The sequence below is a fragment of the Catharus ustulatus genome, chromosome 9 (genome assembly GCF_009819885.2).
Source record: "Catharus ustulatus isolate bCatUst1 chromosome 9, bCatUst1.pri.v2, whole genome shotgun sequence".
NCBI lineage: Eukaryota > Metazoa > Chordata > Aves > Passeriformes > Turdidae > Catharus > Catharus ustulatus.
Genome location: NC_046229.1, coordinates 25,273,032 through 25,293,497, shown reverse-complemented (window position 1 = coordinate 25,293,497; position 20,466 = coordinate 25,273,032). Strand labels below are relative to the sequence as shown.

The following is a 20,466-nucleotide window of genomic DNA, read 5'->3' as shown; positions in this document are numbered from 1 at the left end:
ACGGCCTCTGCCCTATTTACTGCCGTCATTTTGTACAAATTCCTCCTTGCTCCTGCAAGCATTCCATCTAGCACCACTGACACAACCCAAAATACAATGGCAGCGTTGCAACCCCCAGCAGACAAAGGGGGCTCGGAACAGACACGGGACAGGAAGCCACGTTCAGCCCTGGATTTCCACCCTGAATTGAAGTGGGTTTAGCACACATTCAAAGCAGTGGTTTGGAATGCCAGACACAGCACAACTCCACCAGTGAGACACAAGGACCGTCTAGCAACTAACAGAAAGCTCCCCCCTCCCCCACAGAAAAGCTAGCAGAGAGAAACTTCCAAGAGCTAATCAAGTTATTCAAACACTATCTGTATACTGCTCCCATTCCTTCTCTTTTGAAGGGAAGCTTCAATGTAAAAATCTAAATGCTTTATACAATTGTACTGTTTGAAAATGAGCCCAAAAGAGATTAAACTTTTATTTGGAGTTGGAGTAAGTGTAGTACTGAAGAGTAAAACAACATGATTTTTCTGTGGTTTTCAGGAGTGTCCAGGAGAAGAGAATTTATTTCTCATGCACGCACTTCACTCATGCAGTGCAACTCACAATAAAATTTACAAGTAATTTTCATTTTGCTGGTTTTATTATATGCACTTCCAAGACTTATTTAAATATTTTAAGATTAGAATAATTTTAAGAATAGCATCTACCAAGAGAAAAATCATAAAGGCATAATTCATAAAAGTGACAGAAAATTTGAATTTTTATTTTGGCTCCATCATGGAATTGCTGAAATAATTCAACTCGAAAGCATTTTCACTTCCCCTTCCCAAAATATCCTTTTAATAGCATGCATGACCCTATGGTCACTGCTGTTTACAATGCCTCTCAGGAGCCTCAGAATAGATGCCCCACAGAGTGAGCTCATTATTTTCACCCTCATTCCATATTCCGTTCTCTCAGACATCACACCCTTATGACAGTTTCCACTGCAAATATATTCACATCATGTAATCAACACCTCCCAAAGGGGATGAGAACAGGACAGGAAAAATGATCTCAGATGTTTAATTGCCTTAAATCTGTGATGGTTTTGCATGTTATCTGCTTTGGCAATGACTGGCAGTGGAATGTTACCCATCAGCATGGCTTGTGGCTGTGGGAAGAGACAGGTTATGACAGCATAAGGAAGGGGACCGGAAAAGAATGCTAAAGCATCATCTCATACCAGGCAGTGACTCTGAATTGGCGATTTAAGTGCAATTTGATGAAGAAAGTCAGCTTGAGTTGTCAGTAATTACCATTAGACATCTAATTACACAGAATGAGAACACATTAAACAGACCAAGCCCCTTTTTGTATGGTTTGAAAACTGTTTCTAGCAATATTTCCCTCCCCCTCCCTGCAAATGAATGATTTGCTTCCGGCCAAAAGAAACAAACAAAACCCAAACCCAACATCTTTAGTTCCTCAGAAGTTTACATTGAAGACAACTTTTTCACAGATAATTCCTCTTTTGTGGCACTTCATTTCATCAAAAGTTAAAATAAATTATCAAATGTGCCTCTAATAGCTCTGCACTTGCATTTTTCCCCTTTTGAAAGGTCTGTGAGTTAGGATCACCCAGTCCCTTGCCATGTACAATTCCAATGTCTAGAATTGTATTTATCACGTCCAGCAGGAGACTATGCCAAAATTAAAGCACCACAGACATTTCTGCCACTCTGCATCACCTGTTTGGAATGTGCATGCTGCTGTTTCACGGGTTAAAAAAACATGAGGGAAGAGCTTAGATGACAGATCCATCATTAGGTACCTTCAAAACACTTGCCAGGTGAACGCTTAAAATAGTTACATATAGTGAGTAATACCTGGATGCTTGAATAGCTAAAAATCAAAACCTTATTCCTACAGAAACAAACTTAAGTGATTCCTTTATCCAGGAAGTCTAAGAAGCAAGGTATCCTATGAATGCCTTGCTGACTTATGTCCCAGGCCATTGTGTCTCCCTTCCCTCACAGCTCCTGCTTAGGTACTTGGCTATATCCAGCTTTCCCAGGAATAATAATTCTCATCTTTCCCTTGTGACCTCTTTTCTCCTCTCATTTTATGTCGCAAAATTTACCTACACATAGCCTGAACTACCTAACCAGAGAGGCTGTGGAAATCCCATCCCTGCAAGTATCTAAGGCCAAGCTGGATAGGGCTTGGAGCAACCTGGTCTAGTGGAAGGTGTCCCTGCCCATGACACAGGGCTGGAATGAGATGGCTCTTAAGGTTCCTCCCAACCCAAGCCATTCTGTGATTCTCTGACCACTGCCTTCCAGAACAGCCTCTATACAGTGTTGATTTGTACTGTGCTACAGGGGAGCAGGTAGAAATCTGAATCTGCAACAGCTGATTTACACACCAAAGTGACTATGACCTGGGCAATGAGTTTCACTTCAGAAAGGGGTGGGGAGAGGGAAACCTGAGAAAGAGCGTAATTCAAGTAAGAAACCAACTCTTTTCACTGTTAGAGTGACAAAATCTATCCAGAGAGACAATGCAACTGTCAGAAATACATTACTGCTTCCCTGGGTGACTGTGTGACAAATTCAGTATGTTTTCCCTAGAAGTGCAGTCCTGCTTATTTCACTCGCTGTATTTGTGCAAAAGCCAAAGTGACTTGCCCTGGAATCCTGTCACTGCTGCCAGTCACAGCAGAATAGATTTGTTTCTTTAAACTGCCTGGTCTCCTCCTCCACCTCCAGCAAAAAAGCACTTAACAAGTATAAATGTGTGAATTCCTCAGAAGTCACTCCAAAGGGAAAAGAACAAACTGTTCTTCCCACTCACAGATAAAAGCTTTAGTTGGGCTTTACTGTATTTCCTTCCAAAATGGAACCTGTTTTTTTGGAATTTAGCATTTATAAATAAAGTATCACAGGTCTCTGTGGACTCAGGTTAAGGTATATGTAAGAGGTTTGTTGGAGATTAAAGGATACTAATGACACATACATGCTCCTAAAACTAAACCCAGAAGTGGAAAAACAAATGGAATTGGCTTCAACTGAAGTTGACACTGCTCATGCTTTGAAAGCTGGATTGCTGCTCACAGACCATTTTTGCTGAAACAGCAGAATAGTGCACTCTCTTAGTGGGACAGTTCAAAATCACTAGTTTGTCTGAAGTACCTTTTTTTTTTTAATCTGTCCTTAAGCGAGCCTTCTTCTGCAAAAAGATTTTTAAAAATGGCCTTACACAGTCTATTGGAAAATAGCAATTGTTTCCCTGTCCTAGACAGGAAAGAAGTTGTATTTATTTTCTAATAGTCCAGAGTCTGGTAAACACTGCAACAGCTGCGAGGATGGGAAAGGGAAGAGAAAGGACAGCAAGTTATAATGAACACTGATTCCATTCACATACTCATTTGAAATTAGGAGCTGGCAGGGAAGGTGGTTCAAACATCTCTTAAAGGGAAAATTTGTCAATAACAAATATCCAGCTGTTATTGTTACAAGTAACAGAATACTGGAAGTAACAAACAATAAGAACTAGGGTGGGAATAAAGTATCTTTTGGTGGCATTTGCAGCTTTAAGGTCATGATGAAACAAGGTCCTGCGAATCTTATTAACACGAAATTTTCAGATAAAAAGGGAGAACAAATTAATGTTATTAGTGCAAAGTCAGAATCTAAAGTTCAGAGTGCTCTCAAGACAAGCACTATACTATAAAACCTTTATTCATATCCCACACATAGAGATATGAAAACTCTGGCTGGCTAACTAGTAAAACCAGAAAAAAATTCTCAGTTACCTATACAGTGCAGGGGGTGGTTTCCACCTCATTCCAGACAATCTTGTTTCTATAAAAATTTAAATTCTGGCAGAGATCAAGTTGAAGTTATCATACAACTTCTCATAATGCTTAACAAATGCACACAAAACAACCAAAAAATGCAAGGGGAAGACATTTATCACATATGCTGTATTAAGATGCAACTGAAAATACTCAAGAAACTGCAGAGAGGAAGGAAGAACATATAGGAGAGAATTACAACTTTTTTAACGACATCACCCATAGATTTCATAGTGCTTGGAAGCTCTTCAAAGATGGCAGCATGTCACAGGAATGGGAGTGCACAATCTCACTGCTTCCTCCTGCAGAGCAGGATGAGTCACTTAGCACAGCCAGAAATACTGTTTGATTTTGAGCTTCTGAAATAGCCTCTATGCCATACACCACGGAAGAAACCAACAAATTAGCTTATTACTTGATCAACTAAGAAGTGGCAAAAGCACACTTTGACCTGTAAGTCACAGTACCCAATAAAAAGCAACGTAAGAGCTTCCCTCTTTCCTCCACACCTTTTACAGTTCTTCTACAATTCTCTCCTTTTCCCCAAACTGTGGATCTCATTGAAGTTTCTGCTGCATTTAATTTCACTTATCCCAGACAGTGAAATAAAACTTGACCTCTGCCAGAATTTAAATTTTTGTAGAAACAAGATTATCTGGAATGAGATGGAAACCACCCCCTGCTCTGTATAGATAACTGAGAATTTTTTTCTGGTTTTACTAGTTAGCCAGCCAGAGTTTTCTTACCTCTTTATGGTAACTGCACCTTTTCCATCTTCACCTCAAAAGTTAGACATGATTATCCCTCCTCTCCTAAGACCACAATCCTGCCCACAAGCCTTGGAAGGTGTGGGTCACAGGGAGCTACCTGAGACCAAACATGGATAAGCTTTTGCCAGCTTAAGTCTCTGCTGCAACTGAGCAGGGTGACCCTGCTCTCCACACATCCCTGCCCTTTCTTGGGGCTGCTGTCAGCACCAGTGCCACTCATCCCCACCACTTCAACAGACCTCACCAGTACCTATCCCAGCAAAAAAAGGAGTCTCAAGCAGGCTTCCTCCCCTCCTCAACATGGGATTTAGTGTAACATGTCATCTCAGGAAGTTATATTTCCATTGCACATCTTCAAATAAGGCTGTATAAAGGCTGCTACCAGAGAGATCTGTCCCACATCCTTTACACTCCCCTCCTGCCTTTGGGACAACCTATCACACGTCTCACAGGATGAATACAGTAAAGCACATCATCTACCACAGAAAAATGTCTTCCCACACCATAAACTCACTGATCCAGCTCGTCCTTTTGGCAAACATGGCTAGGTAAGAGTCAAGGAAGAAAGAAGGAAACACAACAAACCCGTTCTGGTGACAGCCCACAGAATTAGATGTGACAAAAGTCACAGTCACCAGCAGAATGAATTGTTCCAGGCACCTTTACTACTTGTAGACATCTACAAAAAGGTAGATGGCTTTTCTTCACATCATTAAGACAGTATCATACCAAGACAGTTTAAAAAAAAAAATAAAAAAAAGCACAGATACCTGAGCACCCACAAGTTGCAGCAGGGCTGAGTTGACAGGAAGGAGTTCAATGTCTGTGTTGATAGTGGTCTGGTCAAAGGGACATGCCTTACGGTGGAGCTTGTTGAGGCACATCTTGCAGACAGTGTGGCCACAACCCAAGCTGATGGGCTTCCGGATCGTTTCGTCGAAAGTCTGTGTGCAAATCGGGCAGGAGAGAAAATCCGTCCATTGTGGAGCTTGTACAGGCATTGCTTCAGGAGTTAATTGACAAGACAAAAATCTAAAGCACAGATTCCACTGGAATCAAAATCTTGCAAAAAAGTCTGTTTGGTTTTAAATATCTTCTGTAAGTACAGACAGTCTGCACATAGTGTGAAACATAACCTGGAAGAAAACAGAAACACAGAGTTAGCGTTCTGCACTAGAACAGGCACGGGAGCTCCTTTGTGCTAGGGAAATAGCACTCGTTGAGGTGTAGCTGAACTAGGAGTGCAGTTCTGACATTAAATGCAGGACTGAGTCATGACTTGCTTTAATTCCAGCTAGTCTCTGGCTCTGGAAAAGCCAGTGTAAGCCATTTCTGCTGTTATACAGCTTAAAATAAATCAAGGGAGATAACTATCACATTGAAGTTACAAGACTAATTAGCTCTTAGTTTCTATGTTCTCTCTTTATAAATGAGCAAATTGACATCAACAAAATATGAATCAAGAAGATAATTCCACTTTTGTACAGTATCTACTGTACAATATAATCCAATATTTAAATAATTTTGCTTAGACAAGGCTTCATCCAAAGCCTCTATCACAAGTAGCCTTTCTTCAGAGTCCGTGGGCTCTGGATTGGCGCACAGTGACTCCGGAAACGCGCGAGCTGCCCAAGGCTCCAGGTGGGTAGGGATAAACAGCTCAGGGTCAGTCACACACTGCAATGCAGCTCTCACACAGCACTCAGTGATATCATGTGCTGCTACTACAGTACCTTCACACAGCCTTACATGTGCTGAGCTGTATGGTATCACACAGACCCATCCAGACACATCTCAGTTACCCCGGGAATGCTGCACTGTTAACCTGCCCTCTGTCTGCCATCCCAGCACCTCCATCCTTCACAAGACAGACAACCACTTCATTTATGACTGGATGACTGACAAATGATCTTAATTGTAACCCCAGTTTACAATATTCACTGCCTGCTTAGAGATTATATTGATTCAGAAAGCAACATCTTTACTCTATTGAGAACCACACTGAAACTACAATAGAAGAGAAGCTCAGAGGTGTTTATTACTTGGCACTTTCAATTCAAAATACTAAGATGATCAAATGTTGTTCATTATAACGGAATGGAAGGTAAGATATTCCTTAAGGGACAGGAAAAAAGCAGAACTCATACGAAGAGAAATGTAGAAGAGCAGAATGGATCACATGATATGAAAAAAGTTGTAAAAAAGAAAATTGGTAATAAAATAATTTCTGATGTCTGGCTTACTTTCACCAGTGAGTTTGAAAAAACAAAAAGTGCAAGTCACTGATTCACAATCAATTTTTCTAAATCAAGCAGCAAAATGACAACAAAAACCCCACCCAAACCACCATATATTGTATTACTTTCTCTTTCCCACACATCACTGGCTTCAGTTTCAAACCAAGGACTGCACACTTGCCTGCTAGCAGCTATCCTGACAGAAAGTTCTTCCACAAGAAAAAAAGCAACTTTTTATCAAATCTTCACCTTTAAAAACTATTTTACAATTAAAATCTAAATTCTAAAGGCAAAGAGAAACTTTATATCAGGACCTGTGCAATTCAGAGTCAAGGCATTTTAAAACAGAAAAGAAAATCTAATGCTAAAATAAAGACTCTGAAAAGCCTCTGCCACTTTTTTCAGAAAAAAAGGCTTCCTTTTCTCAGAATTTAGTGCAATGCTGTTCACAGTTAACATTATTTTGCCAAGGTAAACAATGAAGTGTTAGTAGTTAAGCTTTTAGCTGAGTTTCATCAAACACCTAACCTTAGCTCTAAAGCTAACAAAAGGAGTTGTTGTATGATGATCCCTCTGAGTCACTTCCAGCTCAGGATGCTTTATGATTCTAGGGGAAAAAAAATTCTTCTCTCTTCAAAAGACAATATATGATGCCACACAGCCTCTGGTTCCCAGTCAATAGTAGTCAATAAAAAAATCAGAATTACCCAGGCAGGGTGGTACAAGGAAGAGGCATCACAGTGGCTAACCCTGCCACCACCATTGCACAATGAAAGGATGTCAAGGTTGTTCAGGGCTCCTCCTTCCAAAATACCTCTTTAGTGGCAAATCAGTTGGTTTTTTCCATCTTTTTTTTCCCATCTTGTCTGCATAGAGTCAAAGCATTCCCATTACTAACGTATCACAACCCAAATTAAATCTTCTATACTTTCAGGTTAGATGTATTCTAAGAAGTATTCATTGAGAGATGATATCCTCAAACATGCAGCAAATTTTATTTTCTTATATACTGAGTAAACTTGAGTAACAAGCATCCAAGCTATAATTACTCTTTGTAAACCAAATCTGCAACAGAAATTACCCAGAAACTCCACGGAAATCCTTCTGCAAAGAGCAGAACACAGTTTGGTAAATCTACTCTATGTATGGCTGTGCTATGAAATATCCTTTGGGGATCAAAATTTCAGAGCTGAATCATAGTTCTTCCTTTTGTCCACACTGCTATTAGAGTAACTAGCAACAATTCCTCAGACTCCTCTGCAATTCAAAAACAAACTGAACAGTCTATTTAAAACAAATGATTAGCCATGCATTCAGGAAATTAAGTTTTTAATTAACTGAGGACACTTAAAAGCAGAAGCTAACACAAAGCTGTACCATCAAGTCTAGAAAGCAGATGTGAACACTATCTCAAGCTGTCAACAGGAAAAGTTTAATGCAACTTTAATGTTACTTAACTAATGAAAAAAACCCCAGTAAACAGAATCATGTTGTTGCTACCTGTACCTGTGGCAAAATGAAATAGGTCATCTTTATTTACAAACTCAACAGTTGAAAGAAGTTTTGGGAGTCTGGAAATGGAGAGACTAATTAGTGGCATCCATGATCCCATGTCAAGATAGGTCTCAAAAGGCTGGGGAACAAGAGAAGCAAAGCTTATGCATAAGCACAGCTCTCAGAGACTCTACAGTGTCTGAGATTGTGTCCTGGTGCCTAAATGCCAAAAGAAGGCCACTGACAATAGAACTTAGAGCTGTGAGAAACCTCAGAAAGTCATCTATTTCAGCACAGTCTAGTTGCAGCAACAGATGGCTAACTGGTGTGATGCAGCCAACCTGTTCCCCACAGAAAAGAATAGCTGTTGGAACCACAACCCTGTGCTACTATTGACTCCTCACAGCTGATCGGAACAGAGCTGGAAATTCCTCTGATCCCACACAAGATGGGAATGGCATCACAGGGACGGAGGATTCCCAAGCCACATGCACCAAACCAAGTACTGCTGCTGGTGCCATGGCTTTCCTCGTTATCTGGTCCTCTTTTCCCACCAGATCATCAAACTTCTGACAAGGGAGCAGAGCCAGCTGCTGAGATACAACGTAAAGATCTTCAGGCACAAAGCTTACAGAAGTAGAGACCTGAAGCTGCCTTGTATCAAGGTTTGTGACTCACTACTACCTTGGAAATAACTGGAAAAAAACAGTCTCTAACTTCAAAGAGCTACCTTAAAACAGGAGACATTACAAATGGTGATAAACAGTGGAAATAAGACGGTTTCATTATCACTGTCTGCTATTGGAACCATCACCAGTACAGAAAGAGAACACTTGTTTGAACATGTACAGAAGAAAAAGTATATTCCCTATTATAGTACAATGTTTTTATAAAAAATGTTTCTCTTCAGCATTATACCAGATAAGTAAAACAAAGAATGCAAAAATTTATAAAAGATTTAACTTTAAATAGCCCCTTCCCCATAATATTACATTTTTAACCCACCCTCAATTCACCAAGTATGTCACACTCAATAGCTTCTGACATTGTAAAACGTATATCCATACACACTGCTTTGTGCATGATTGAAGAAAATTGATATATCAAAACCCAAGAAAGCAAAAAACTAAAAACACACATCCTCAGTGCACAAACTGGAAGACAAAAAGGTGTAATTAAGAATGAAGATGCCCCTAGACACAGACCTTGAACCCTTCACTGAAACCAGAGAGAGAGAGAATTTTGTATTTTCAAACTCAGAAATAACAAGTACCTGTATGCAAGTCTCATCTCCTGTTTAGCCCTGCATAAGCTGTTTTACCCACATCTAGAACCACCTGGAAAAATTTCTCCTCTCTTCTGGGCCTCCCAGCCCCCCAAAAAATCCTTGAAATTCCATCCTTCAACCCAGACTGGAAATGTCACGCTGTAATCAGATCGGTGACCTGTCTCCTCTGGGACCCTGCCAGTGCTTCAGTTTATGATTATTCCATAAACCACTGGAACAAGCACTCAATCCTCACGCTGCTGGACTACAATGCAGGGGCTGACGTAGCCTCGCATCCAAGCTGTGCTATGTCTGTGGCAACCAGAGTCTTCCACATGTCCTCTGCAAATTCAGCTCTTGACAAAAAGAAGTTTTTAAAACGCAGAACGGTCTGTACCAACATGCACTGGCATCAAGTTTCACACAGAACAACACACAGGAGAACTCCTCTGCTTTTAGCTTGAATTAAGCGCACTCCCCGAGGGAGTCCTTCGGTGCAGGTTCCAAGCACACCCCAAATTCTCTCACAAACCTGTTATTTGGACCCAGCACGCTCTCACATGGATACATCACATGCTGTTTCATCACCACCGAGTTGGCACTGCTCTCTCCCAGTCCACACTAAGTCATGTCACAGTTTAAGGAGATGACTCAGCATACCTAAGAGGCACCCTTGGCGCAGCTCCTGCCAATTCAGTAGATACAACTCTTAAGAGCATTACTTACTCCAAAAATTCAGTAGATACAGCTCTTAAGAGCATTACTTACTCCAAAAATTGAGTAGCTACAGCTCTTAAGAGCATTACCCACTCCTGAGTTTTATGTATTCCCCCAGCATTTCATTACCTAAACACAACCATCACCTTCTTAACCAAAATTCAGTTAAGGTGAAGCTGTTTCATTTTTGCTGAGTCTTGCTCCTAGCTAAACCATGCAGAGCTTCCTGTTGCAGTTACCAGTGAACACAAGTAAAGCCTATTTAGTGCTAAGCTTAAAGCTACAGCAGCTCCTCAGAGCCAAAACAAACTCAGGCTTGCCAACTGAACTGCTCACGCAGATACAACTCTTGAGTAATCCTTATTTATTCTAATAAAGAAAACACCATTTCATTAATTCTTTTAAAGACTCTTACTCCTTGATAATAAGTTACACTACTTTGAGTATAAGGTACTTTTTCAGAAAAAGTAATCAGGCACACTTCTTTCTTCTGTGAGACTGGTTCTGTGCTACATTAACTACTTCAAAACCTCTCTGACACTTTGAGATTAAAAATAAATAAACTACCTAAATTAACAGACAACAGCAAAGCAATTCCCAACTCATAAGGATTACCAGATACCCATAGTACAATTCTAGCCAGCAGCTGAACCGCCTCCATTCTTGTCTAGTGCCAAACAGACAATTTTTTGTCGGTACTTCATAAACCTTTTTTGTTTTCTACTCCAATGTGCTCACCGTAATAAACAGTATTTCTGAGGGCACTTAAGTAGCTTTCTTCTTTTCCCTGAGCAAATACTTTAAAAAGTCCTGACTTGCATTTTAGGGAAAAACTGACTTGACAACCTATGGGAAGCTCTAACCAGCCAAAAGTAATGTGTTTTTTTACAAGCACCCGGTACTGCCAACTTCACAGTTCACAGAAAAGGATAAATCACTCTAGCAATGTTTTCCATATTCAGTTGCACAGAAAAACCTCTGAAAATTTTCAGAGAGAGGGAAAGGCCATACCTGATCAGAGAAGAGTAGGCAGAAGAAAAAAGCTTCTTACCTGTGCCTGGGAAGCTCCATGAACAACACATACCATAAGCCCAGAAGAGTATCTCTGACAGATTCAGGGTTTTTTTCCCCTTCCTGTTTGCTCTCTCAAACTTCTCAGTAAACTCTCGGCTCGCAGCAAGTGCCTGACTTCCCCATTCCTGCTCCACGCATGCGTGTTGCCAGCACACACCCAACACCACCGAACACTGCCACAGCACAGAGCCCCAACAAAGAAATCCCCACCCAACACCAAAACCTGCAAGTCTGTACGTAATACATATTCCCACCCTTCCTTCAAAGCTTTAGCTGGCTTTAGTAGCTGCATAATAAACCTCCTAAAAAAAAAAAAAGCAAAGAAAATAATGAACATGATCCAAACCATGTCCCAAAGTAACTGAAACTCAGTTAAATCAGATTAAATATCTACTTTCTTTTCTCCCCAGTAATTTTTGACTGTGAAAACAAAGGAAGAAATTTATGTAATTTCAGGTAAAAGGGAGAGTCAGTGAAGTACCTTAGGAAATGGAGCAAGTTAAGGACAAGATGTTATTCTTTATTTGAAGCTCCCTGCCTAGTAATAACACAAGAAAAACAAGAAAACCAAACAATCAACATCACAACTCCACCAGAGTACCTCCCCAACAGACACTCTGAAAGCAATTTACAATGATTTAAGCTTCCCAACATCCTCTGAGGCAAGACCTCATGTCTTCTGACAGAAAACAGTTGAATTAAGTTATTTATATGGTGTTAAACAGGAAAAACATGGAATGAAATCTGATATGTAATTCTGGAAACATGATATATAATTTTCTTGACCCCTCTTCTCACCCAACCACCATTAGGGCCACGAACATTAAAAGACAACACATGTAGACAAAATTTAAGTGTTCTTGCTCATGCCCTCCAAAATAAAAAACCTGCATGTGAATAAAATCATAAATTTTCAGGGAAGATATACACGACCAGCTTCATGCTTCCTGGTTGATATTATACATACCTTACAGCTTATTTAAAAGAGGAAGTGAACAATTCTTTACAGCAAATGGTTTTATGACCTACCACCAAGGAAATTTTTCCTAGCAACAGATGATAAAGTCTAGGGAGTTGATAGCAGACAACAGTTCTACAACATTCCTTTCACTTCAAATTACAAGTTCTTGCATTTGTCAATGAAAACCGTAACAATAACACAATGATTAAACCAGTATTTTAAAAAATCAAGGGAAAACCAAACAGATTAGGGGAAGAAAGGCAAAAGGCACTTTAAAAAACCACAGTAGTTTTCAGGACAGGGACTTGGGTTCAACTGGTCAAATCCTCAAGAGCTCTCAACCCTGCTGTCAAGGAGGCAAGCTAAAAATTTGCTTTTCCCAGAGAAGACATATGTTTGAAAACAGCCATGGAAAAGATAAAGAGGACAAGCCTGTAGAAGTCTTCAGATTCAAGGGTACAGACAGATAAAGCACCTTCTCAGTGTCAGCTAGGGAAGTCACTACTCTTTCATTCCTTGCTAAGATATTCCAGCTGGACTGGTTACATAGTTGTCCCAGCTGAGTTTTAAACATAGATCTTTATTAATAAACACAGGTAGGCAGAAATGTGGGTGGACAGCAATTACACAACCAATATCTCATTTTAACTAAAACAAGGCAACAAATCAGCCACACAGCTCATCTAAAGTAACTCCAAGTAGTAAACTTTATGAGGAGAAAGCAATTGACGTGAGTAGTGTTCTGGATCACCAAGACCAGTATCACTGTTTTCCATGCAAGAATAATCTATAGTTACCTGAAAACTACTACTAGAGGCATCTGGCAGATGAAAATGGAAAGTAAGTTACAGAAAGGAGAGAGGAAGATCTTGATGTCACTCCAACGCCTTTATCCTTCATTAGTCATGAATCATTGAGAAGATCCAGCACAACTCAATGAAAAAGAAAGCATTAAGAAAAACAACCTAACAAAAAGGTATGATGTACTGCTTGCCACCCACTCTTCAGAAATAGCTTTTCTCCCCACTTAATTCAGCAGTTCTAACTCTGCTTTGATGCCAGTGACACTACAGCTACAGTAACACTACAACTGCAGTGTCAGTGAGACAGAAGGGCACACTTACAGACTGGCTGGAGATACTGGTCAAAAACAGTTCAAAAAAGCCCTCCAACCTATAATAAAACATTTAATAATTATCTCCCACCCCCTCCTTCCCAGCAAACTTACATAAGAATACTGTCTCCAAAAAGAAAAAATAATGCAGAAATTTTTCTTTTTATGTAGTGTACTGTGAAAATATTACTGAAGAATTTTATTGATAAACTTACAAGGCAAGAATCAAGCAATAGTCTGAACTTCCTACCCATCTACTTCCCCTTATGTCCAAGTGGCATTACACTTGTCACTCTCCTATTTATTTGCTTTCAAACTGACTGACTGACTTAAAAAAACCAAACCAAGTATGTCAAAAATTCCAGGTGCAATAGTAATGAAATGCTGAAATACACTGTAAGAGCAGTGTTAAGTGAATAGAAATGCTACTGCCCAGGATAGGTAAGAAGAGGCTTCTATTTCATTGTTATTGAACGTGTAAAGTGGAAATGTAAAATCCCATTTTACAAAGAACTCCACAGGTATTCAGAAAACATTTCCAGAGTCCATCTGAAAACTTCAGTCTCAGGACTTCTTTATAGTGTTTTCTTCTCACTTCTCATTTCTGTGATTGGGAAGTGGCTTTTCCTGTAACTTAGTAGATGTCACCCTAATTTTAAAAATAGAAGTCAAATAACTTCATGTTAATAATATAATAACTGCTGTTTACACAACAGTACTCTCTAATAAAGCTTCAGTTAGTCTATTCACCTTTAAAGTAATTTATTTTGGAAGACTGCATTTAAACATTAAAAAAAAATCTTTTAATAAAAGCAGAAAATCAAGAGCAGTGAAAACTAATGAATTTTTTAACAAAACTACCAATGTAGCTGCTTGCCTGCCTGTTTAATATACAACTTCATTTTAAACATCATAATCACAAGAAGGGGTTTTTTTTTTCTGTTACATACAAAGCCCCCTCTGGACTACTGTGATGTTATTTCAAAAGGCAATGGAGCAGCAAGTTTTTGTGGCACATACATTTTATCATAGCAGGAGTTCACAATGACAGAGTTTTGTTTTTTTCACCGTCTGAGCCTTATTGTATTTCTATCCATTACACCGTTCTCTCCAAGATTTTGATACACAATCACTGAACTATATCATCTTCAAGAAATCAGCTCTATTTCATGCACCTGTTCAGTCAAGCATGTGATAAAATTTCTGCATTATAATGAAATGGTATGGCACCATCAGCTTCAGAGAAAAGATGCACATTTACAAAAAGTGTGCACAACCACTTTTGTGCTCACCACAACATTGCAGTTTTACCAAAAAGTTCAGGCAAGCAGCCCAGCCTGAGCAGTTGCTAAGAGAAGATGACCTATGTTTTCCTAATTTCTCTCCTAGATCAGTCAAGTCTAGCTGCTAAGAGAATTGTTAAACACTACCCAAACAAGTGCCCTTGTGGCCAAGAAGGCCAATGATATTGTGGGATGCATTAGGAAGAGCACTGCCAGCTCTGCCAGGGCTGGTCATGCCCCTCTGCTCAGCCCTAGTGAGACACATCTGGAGTGCTGTGTCCAGGTCTGGGCTCCTCAGGACAGAAGAGACCTGGAGCTCCTGGCGCAGGCCCAGCAGAGGCTGAGGAGATGAGGAAGGGCACGAAGCAGCTCTCTCGAGGGACCTGTGGCTGCTCAGCCTGGAGAGGAGACCCAGCTGAGAGGGGCCCTCATCCCTCTCTGTCCCTGTCTGCAAGGACCAGGCTCTGCTCCCTGGGACCCAGCAATGGGACAAGAGACCATGGGCAGAAATGGATGCCCAGGAAGTTCCACCTGGACATGACAAAGAACTTCTTTCCTGTGCAGTGACCAAGTACTGGAACAGAGAGCAGAGAGGGTGTGGAATCTCCCTCTCTGGGGATATTCCAGACCTGTCTGGACACAATCCTGTGCCACGTGCTCTGGGGTGACCCTGTTTGAGCAGGGAGGTGGGACCCCATGACCCAGTGTGATCCCTTCCAACCTGATCTACTCTGATTCTCTGCAAATACCCAACCTGTAAACAAAGAGCAAATCCCAGCCACTACCTACAAGCACGATACTTCAAATGAGATTTAGCACAGCAGCAGTAGAATGTAATCCCTCCAAATAAACTTACATGTGTTAACCACCTTAGCATTACGAGGATCCAAGAATCCAGACTCATATTTGCATTCTACAACCAAGGAAGACAGATATGAAACTTCACCTATTTACCATTTCCAGTGCATTTTCAAGCACAGGCCAAGAGCAGGGCAAGTTTAAACTATTTCACAGAAGGTACTCTCCATGCCCATGCTTCATCTCCGTTAAGGACCTAAGCCTATCCAAATTAAATTCCCTTCCTTCTCACATTCACTTCTGAAGGGTTCCAAAAGACATTCCAGACCTGTTAAATAGTTAAGAAGTCCTGGAAACAAGGGAAAAACTGTGGGAAGCACAGAAGGAACTTCAAGGCAGACACTTTTAGCATCAGTAAATTTGTCAAGTTTCTAGTTTCATAAGCAGTTTATTTGGGCACCACCAGGGCAACACAGGCTTTTTATCTATTTCTTCATTAATGGAAGCCATCTTGAAAGTATTGACTAAATTTTAACTAGCTACCTAAATGCTATTCAGCAATCCTAACAACAAGGATGACTACACTAACAAGCTGGAATTATGGGAGTAGGTGAAATGGAATAAGGAATGTGAGCCACAATTTGTGGAATTACTACTTTATATTAAATCCACACCAAAATTATCTAATTTCAAAAACAATGCTAGATTTAAGCAATGCTTAATGGTGCAAGTTATGCAAAATACAGTCAAAGCCATCCTTACAGCTCACTGCAGTTACAGCACTGAGCAGTGTCCAGAAAATGCTCTAGCAGTCCTTAACTAACATTGCCTTCCCACCCCTAGAACCTAGTTGCAAATAAGGAAGCAATTGTAAATGCTATCATAGTTAATACAAAAATAGCTTACAGGGCCCAAACCAGATAAACTTCTTTGCTGAGTCCTGTAATAGCTTCACTTGCAATAACAGCAGGAATATTACTCATCTGTCAAACTTACGTTCTTTATCTTATTCTACCTGTTTTTCATGACAGAGACTGCAATTGTGTTTTAATAACACAATCTAATCTACACTACAGCTCTAGTCATCCAAGGTCAGGAGGCAGCTGTAGCAGAAATGGCAACGAGCCTGGAGAATTTCAGCTCTCTTGTTAATAACTGCATAAATAAAAAATTAGCTAGTCAACACATTATACAAGACTTTTCTCCAGACCTCCAACAGATTTGATGTAAAAATCCAAACACTATTCAGCACTGACAAACCTGTTCAAGACTTTTAGACAGTGTTAAATTACCATTCACACAGCGTTTAAAGTCTTTAAGTAGCAGCAGGAGAGGTCACACAACTGTTGCTGAAAAGCAGGTTAATTCAGGTACATCTGACTCAGAATGTAATTGAGCCTCACTTGCTTTAAATGATACTGGCAGCCGGTGATTCAATTTGTAGCACTGCTAAAAAAAGCAGTTCCAGAGGCCAAGAATAGCCTGGGGCAAGGTTCTCCTTCTGAATTAGACTTTTCATGCAACCTTCAATTACAAGAAAAGAATCCCATCCTTAAATATTTTGCAGTCTTGGTGTCAGCCTCACCTTCTAGATTCATAAAAATAGAATCATTTCTTTACAGCTTGACAACATCATTAAAAGTTGTGTTAGTGAGGGCAGATGAAGCTACAGAGGCTTCTGAAAGAGAAGCTCCTCGAAATTTCTATGTCCAGCGGAGTCAATCCCTAAAGGCTCTGACGATGGACATACTGGCTGGCCCATCACGCCTGTGATGACATAGTTAAAAAGAAAAAAGCGAACTCAATTCCTCTTCCTTCTGCCTCTCCGAGAGGTGGTGAGGGGGCCACCGGGGCCCATCCCGGCGCCACGAGCAGGCGAACCCGTGCGGCCGGGGGGAGCCATCCGAGCGCCGGGAGCGGCCGTACGGCCGGGGACGGGGGGGGGGGGCCCAGCCGAGACCGGGAGCGGCTGCCGCCATCCCGGCGCCGGGAGCAGCCGAACCCGTGCGGCCGGGGGGAGCCATCCGAGCGCCGGGAGCTGCCGTACGGCCGGGGACAGGGGGGGCCCCAGCCGAGACCGGGAGCGGCTGCCGCCATCCCGGCGCCGGGAGCAGCCGCACGGCCGGGACCACATGGCCAAAATCGGCGCGGCGCCACACGGCCGCTGCCATTTCGGCACGGCTCGCCATGAGCTTTACTTGCTTAGCCGCTTTTAGGCGGCCATGCCGCGGGCAGAAGGGCAGAGGAGGTGGCAGCGGCTCTTCTCTCCCTCGGTCCCTCATGAGGGAGGCGCCGAGCGGAGCCGCAGCCGGCGCGGCTCGGGCGGGGCCAGCCGCACCACGTGACCCGCAGCAGCCGCACCACGTGACCCGCAGCAGCCGCACCACGTGACCCGCAGCAGCGGCATGGCGAGCAATTCCCCGCACGGAATGAATCTCCCAGCGCTGCGCAGCTCCACAAAAACTCTTCAGCTGATAGAACATGAGAACAAACGGACATCACGGACACCACTCGGACACCATCTCTCCCGAGTTAGAAAAAAGGACAAGGTGAAGACACACGAGGAGAACAATATGGTGGCACTAAGGTCGGTGAAAAGGAAGGAGGGAGAAGGAGATGCTCCTGTAAGCCATGGTGAGAATTATAATACAACAAATTGTTTCCCTGCCATTCATGAAGTGCGTGGGGAGATGCAGAATTCACCCACAGCCCTTGAAAAAAAGGGGCTTACACGGGAGCTTGTGGATGCTGAAAAGCTGTAATCCAGTGAGAATCTTTGGACAGAGACAGGGAGAACCCTCGCTTCCAGAGACAGAGGAAGAGGACTCTTGCTTTTATACTAGAACAGCTCATCCCTACAAACTACACCCCACGAACTAAATGGCCCACAAAACACAGTTGTGGAAATACTGCTTCGCCCGTGGGAGGTACTCACATTGCAGCAAGTTGGGCAGGAGTGCTACTTGTGAAAATTAAGTTCACAGGGAACTGTCTCTCGTGGGAAGGACCCCCCACGCATAACAGAAGAAAGTCCTTTCCGTGAACGAACTGAAGAAAAGATTTTTGGAAGTGACAACCTGACTACAAGCCCCGTGTTTTGTCTCCTTGCACTGTCAATGAAGGGAAAAGCAGGGCTGGGGCGGGGGGGAAGGTGTTCTAAAGGTCAATTTCAGTTCTCATTACTTCTTTTAATTCCCTTAATAAATTTTTCTTTATACCTTTTAATTTCTGAGCCTGTTTTGCCCTTAAGAGTGTTTTCTCCTAATCCTTATCTCAACCCCATGAGCCTTCTAGTTGTTCTTTCCCCCTCTTCTCCATTGCAGAGGAGAGTAAGTGATTAGTTTTTTGGGGATTTTTTTTGTGGATACCTGGCTTCTAGCCATGCCAAACCCATGACAAAAATACCCGTAGTTTTAGTGAGTGGAAACAAAAGGCTCGAGTCTCGGGGTTTCCATTAAACACCTACTCTTAAACCAGTAACAAACATTTCAAGCTTAACCACAAAAATGAAAGCTGTTGCCTTACGTTTCTTTTTTTTTAATAGAGCAAACACCATAAGATATTAATGTAAAAGAGAAAAATCCAACCCCCAACATCTCACTGATCCTCCTATCAGTAATGGAAAAGATGTATATTTATTTTTTTCACAGGAGCCTGAATTCAGCTGGGAAAAAGACTATCCTACATCCTCTTATAAAGAGGTTTTGAATTATAACCCTAGTTACAGAAGTTTTAAGTTACATAACTTGAAAATCATTCAATTGAGGAGGCAAAATGCAACAATCTTGGGAGTAATCACTAAAAATTCAGTGCCAACCTGATGCATTTTGCTGTGTGTGACTTGTAAAAACAGCTCTCCTCAAAACAGGGAATGTTGTCTTTTAAAACCAAGTCCTCTTACTCCTTACTTTGCATGAGATTTATTCTAAATGGAGCAGTCTACAAAGAAGAATTTTTCTCATTCCCAGTCTTCAAAGGTATATATTAATCTCTAAAAACATATTACAACTATATTATTGCAGTATCAGCAAGCAGAAAGATATAAAGACTACACAGGATACAATCACAAACTACTGCTGGCATTGCGTTACTAAAAAGTACACAGATCTCCACAGCATGCTGAACCAGCCTTTTTTAATAGCAAAGGGCAAACTTGCACTAATGAACTTTATTCACACAAATTTAGACTTCACTCAAGGAAAACTAAGATACTGGACTAGATAAGGCTTATCTAGTCCAGTATCTTAAGATAACACTGAAATACTTTCAGAAAGAAAATAACAGTAGCTGCAAAATCAAGCAACTCTGTACTCCATTTGGGTGATATAATTTCTATTAACAATCTCCTTGAAGTAGCAACAGCTCACCACAAGCTTTAATAGGCATTGTCCCAGACTGCTATGAGACTACAAGTGTTTGAGCCTTCCCACACCCTGACTGCAGTGCTACCTTTTCCAGTACATCTGATCGATGTTGTAGTTACAGCACACAGGGACTACTAAGAAAGATCCCTCCATTTTTCAAATTTCCTACTTTTAAGAGTCTTAAAAATAGAACTGCAGACCAAGCCACAACAAATGACAAGCCAGCCATGTACAGCCAATATTTGCATGATTTGATAATTTAAACTTCCTCTGACTGGTGTTATGTAAGTCTGGTTATACACTAGGTATCCAAATATATGACAAGGTATAGGAATGGAAATCTAGGCATTGAAACTCTCTTACCAGCCATGCAGTTCCTTTACACATTCCTGTATTCAGCCACCTTTCTTTTGGAATAAAAGCAATGACAGTACACTAGAACTCAATGCCAAACAATTCAAAAGAGAAAATTCTAAAAATGGGTAAGCCAAAGGCAGCTGCAATAGCACTAGTGAAGCCCTCATAACTGCACTGGGAATTATTCAGCATGCAAAA

The 20,466-nt window shown here is 41.3% G+C and overlaps 1 protein-coding gene across 11 annotated transcripts in view; it reads right to left on the bottom strand.

Annotated features, from left to right (window-relative positions):
* The window catches only part of RC3H1 (ring finger and CCCH-type domains 1), a 58,285-nt gene that overhangs the window by 28,822 nt on the left and 8,997 nt on the right, over positions 1–20,466 (bottom strand). For 10 of the 11 annotated variants that reach the window (XM_033067562.2, XM_033067564.2, XM_033067568.2 and 7 more), the window contains exon 2: positions 5,373–5,738. In XM_033067562.2, the coding sequence (XP_032923453.1) occupies positions 5,373–5,603 (231 nt within the window). In that variant the 5' untranslated portion in view covers positions 5,604–5,738. Of the gene's footprint in view, positions 1–5,372; positions 5,739–11,368; positions 11,423–20,466 lie in introns of those variants that run through there. The other variant, XM_033067563.2, reaches the window with a different exon arrangement.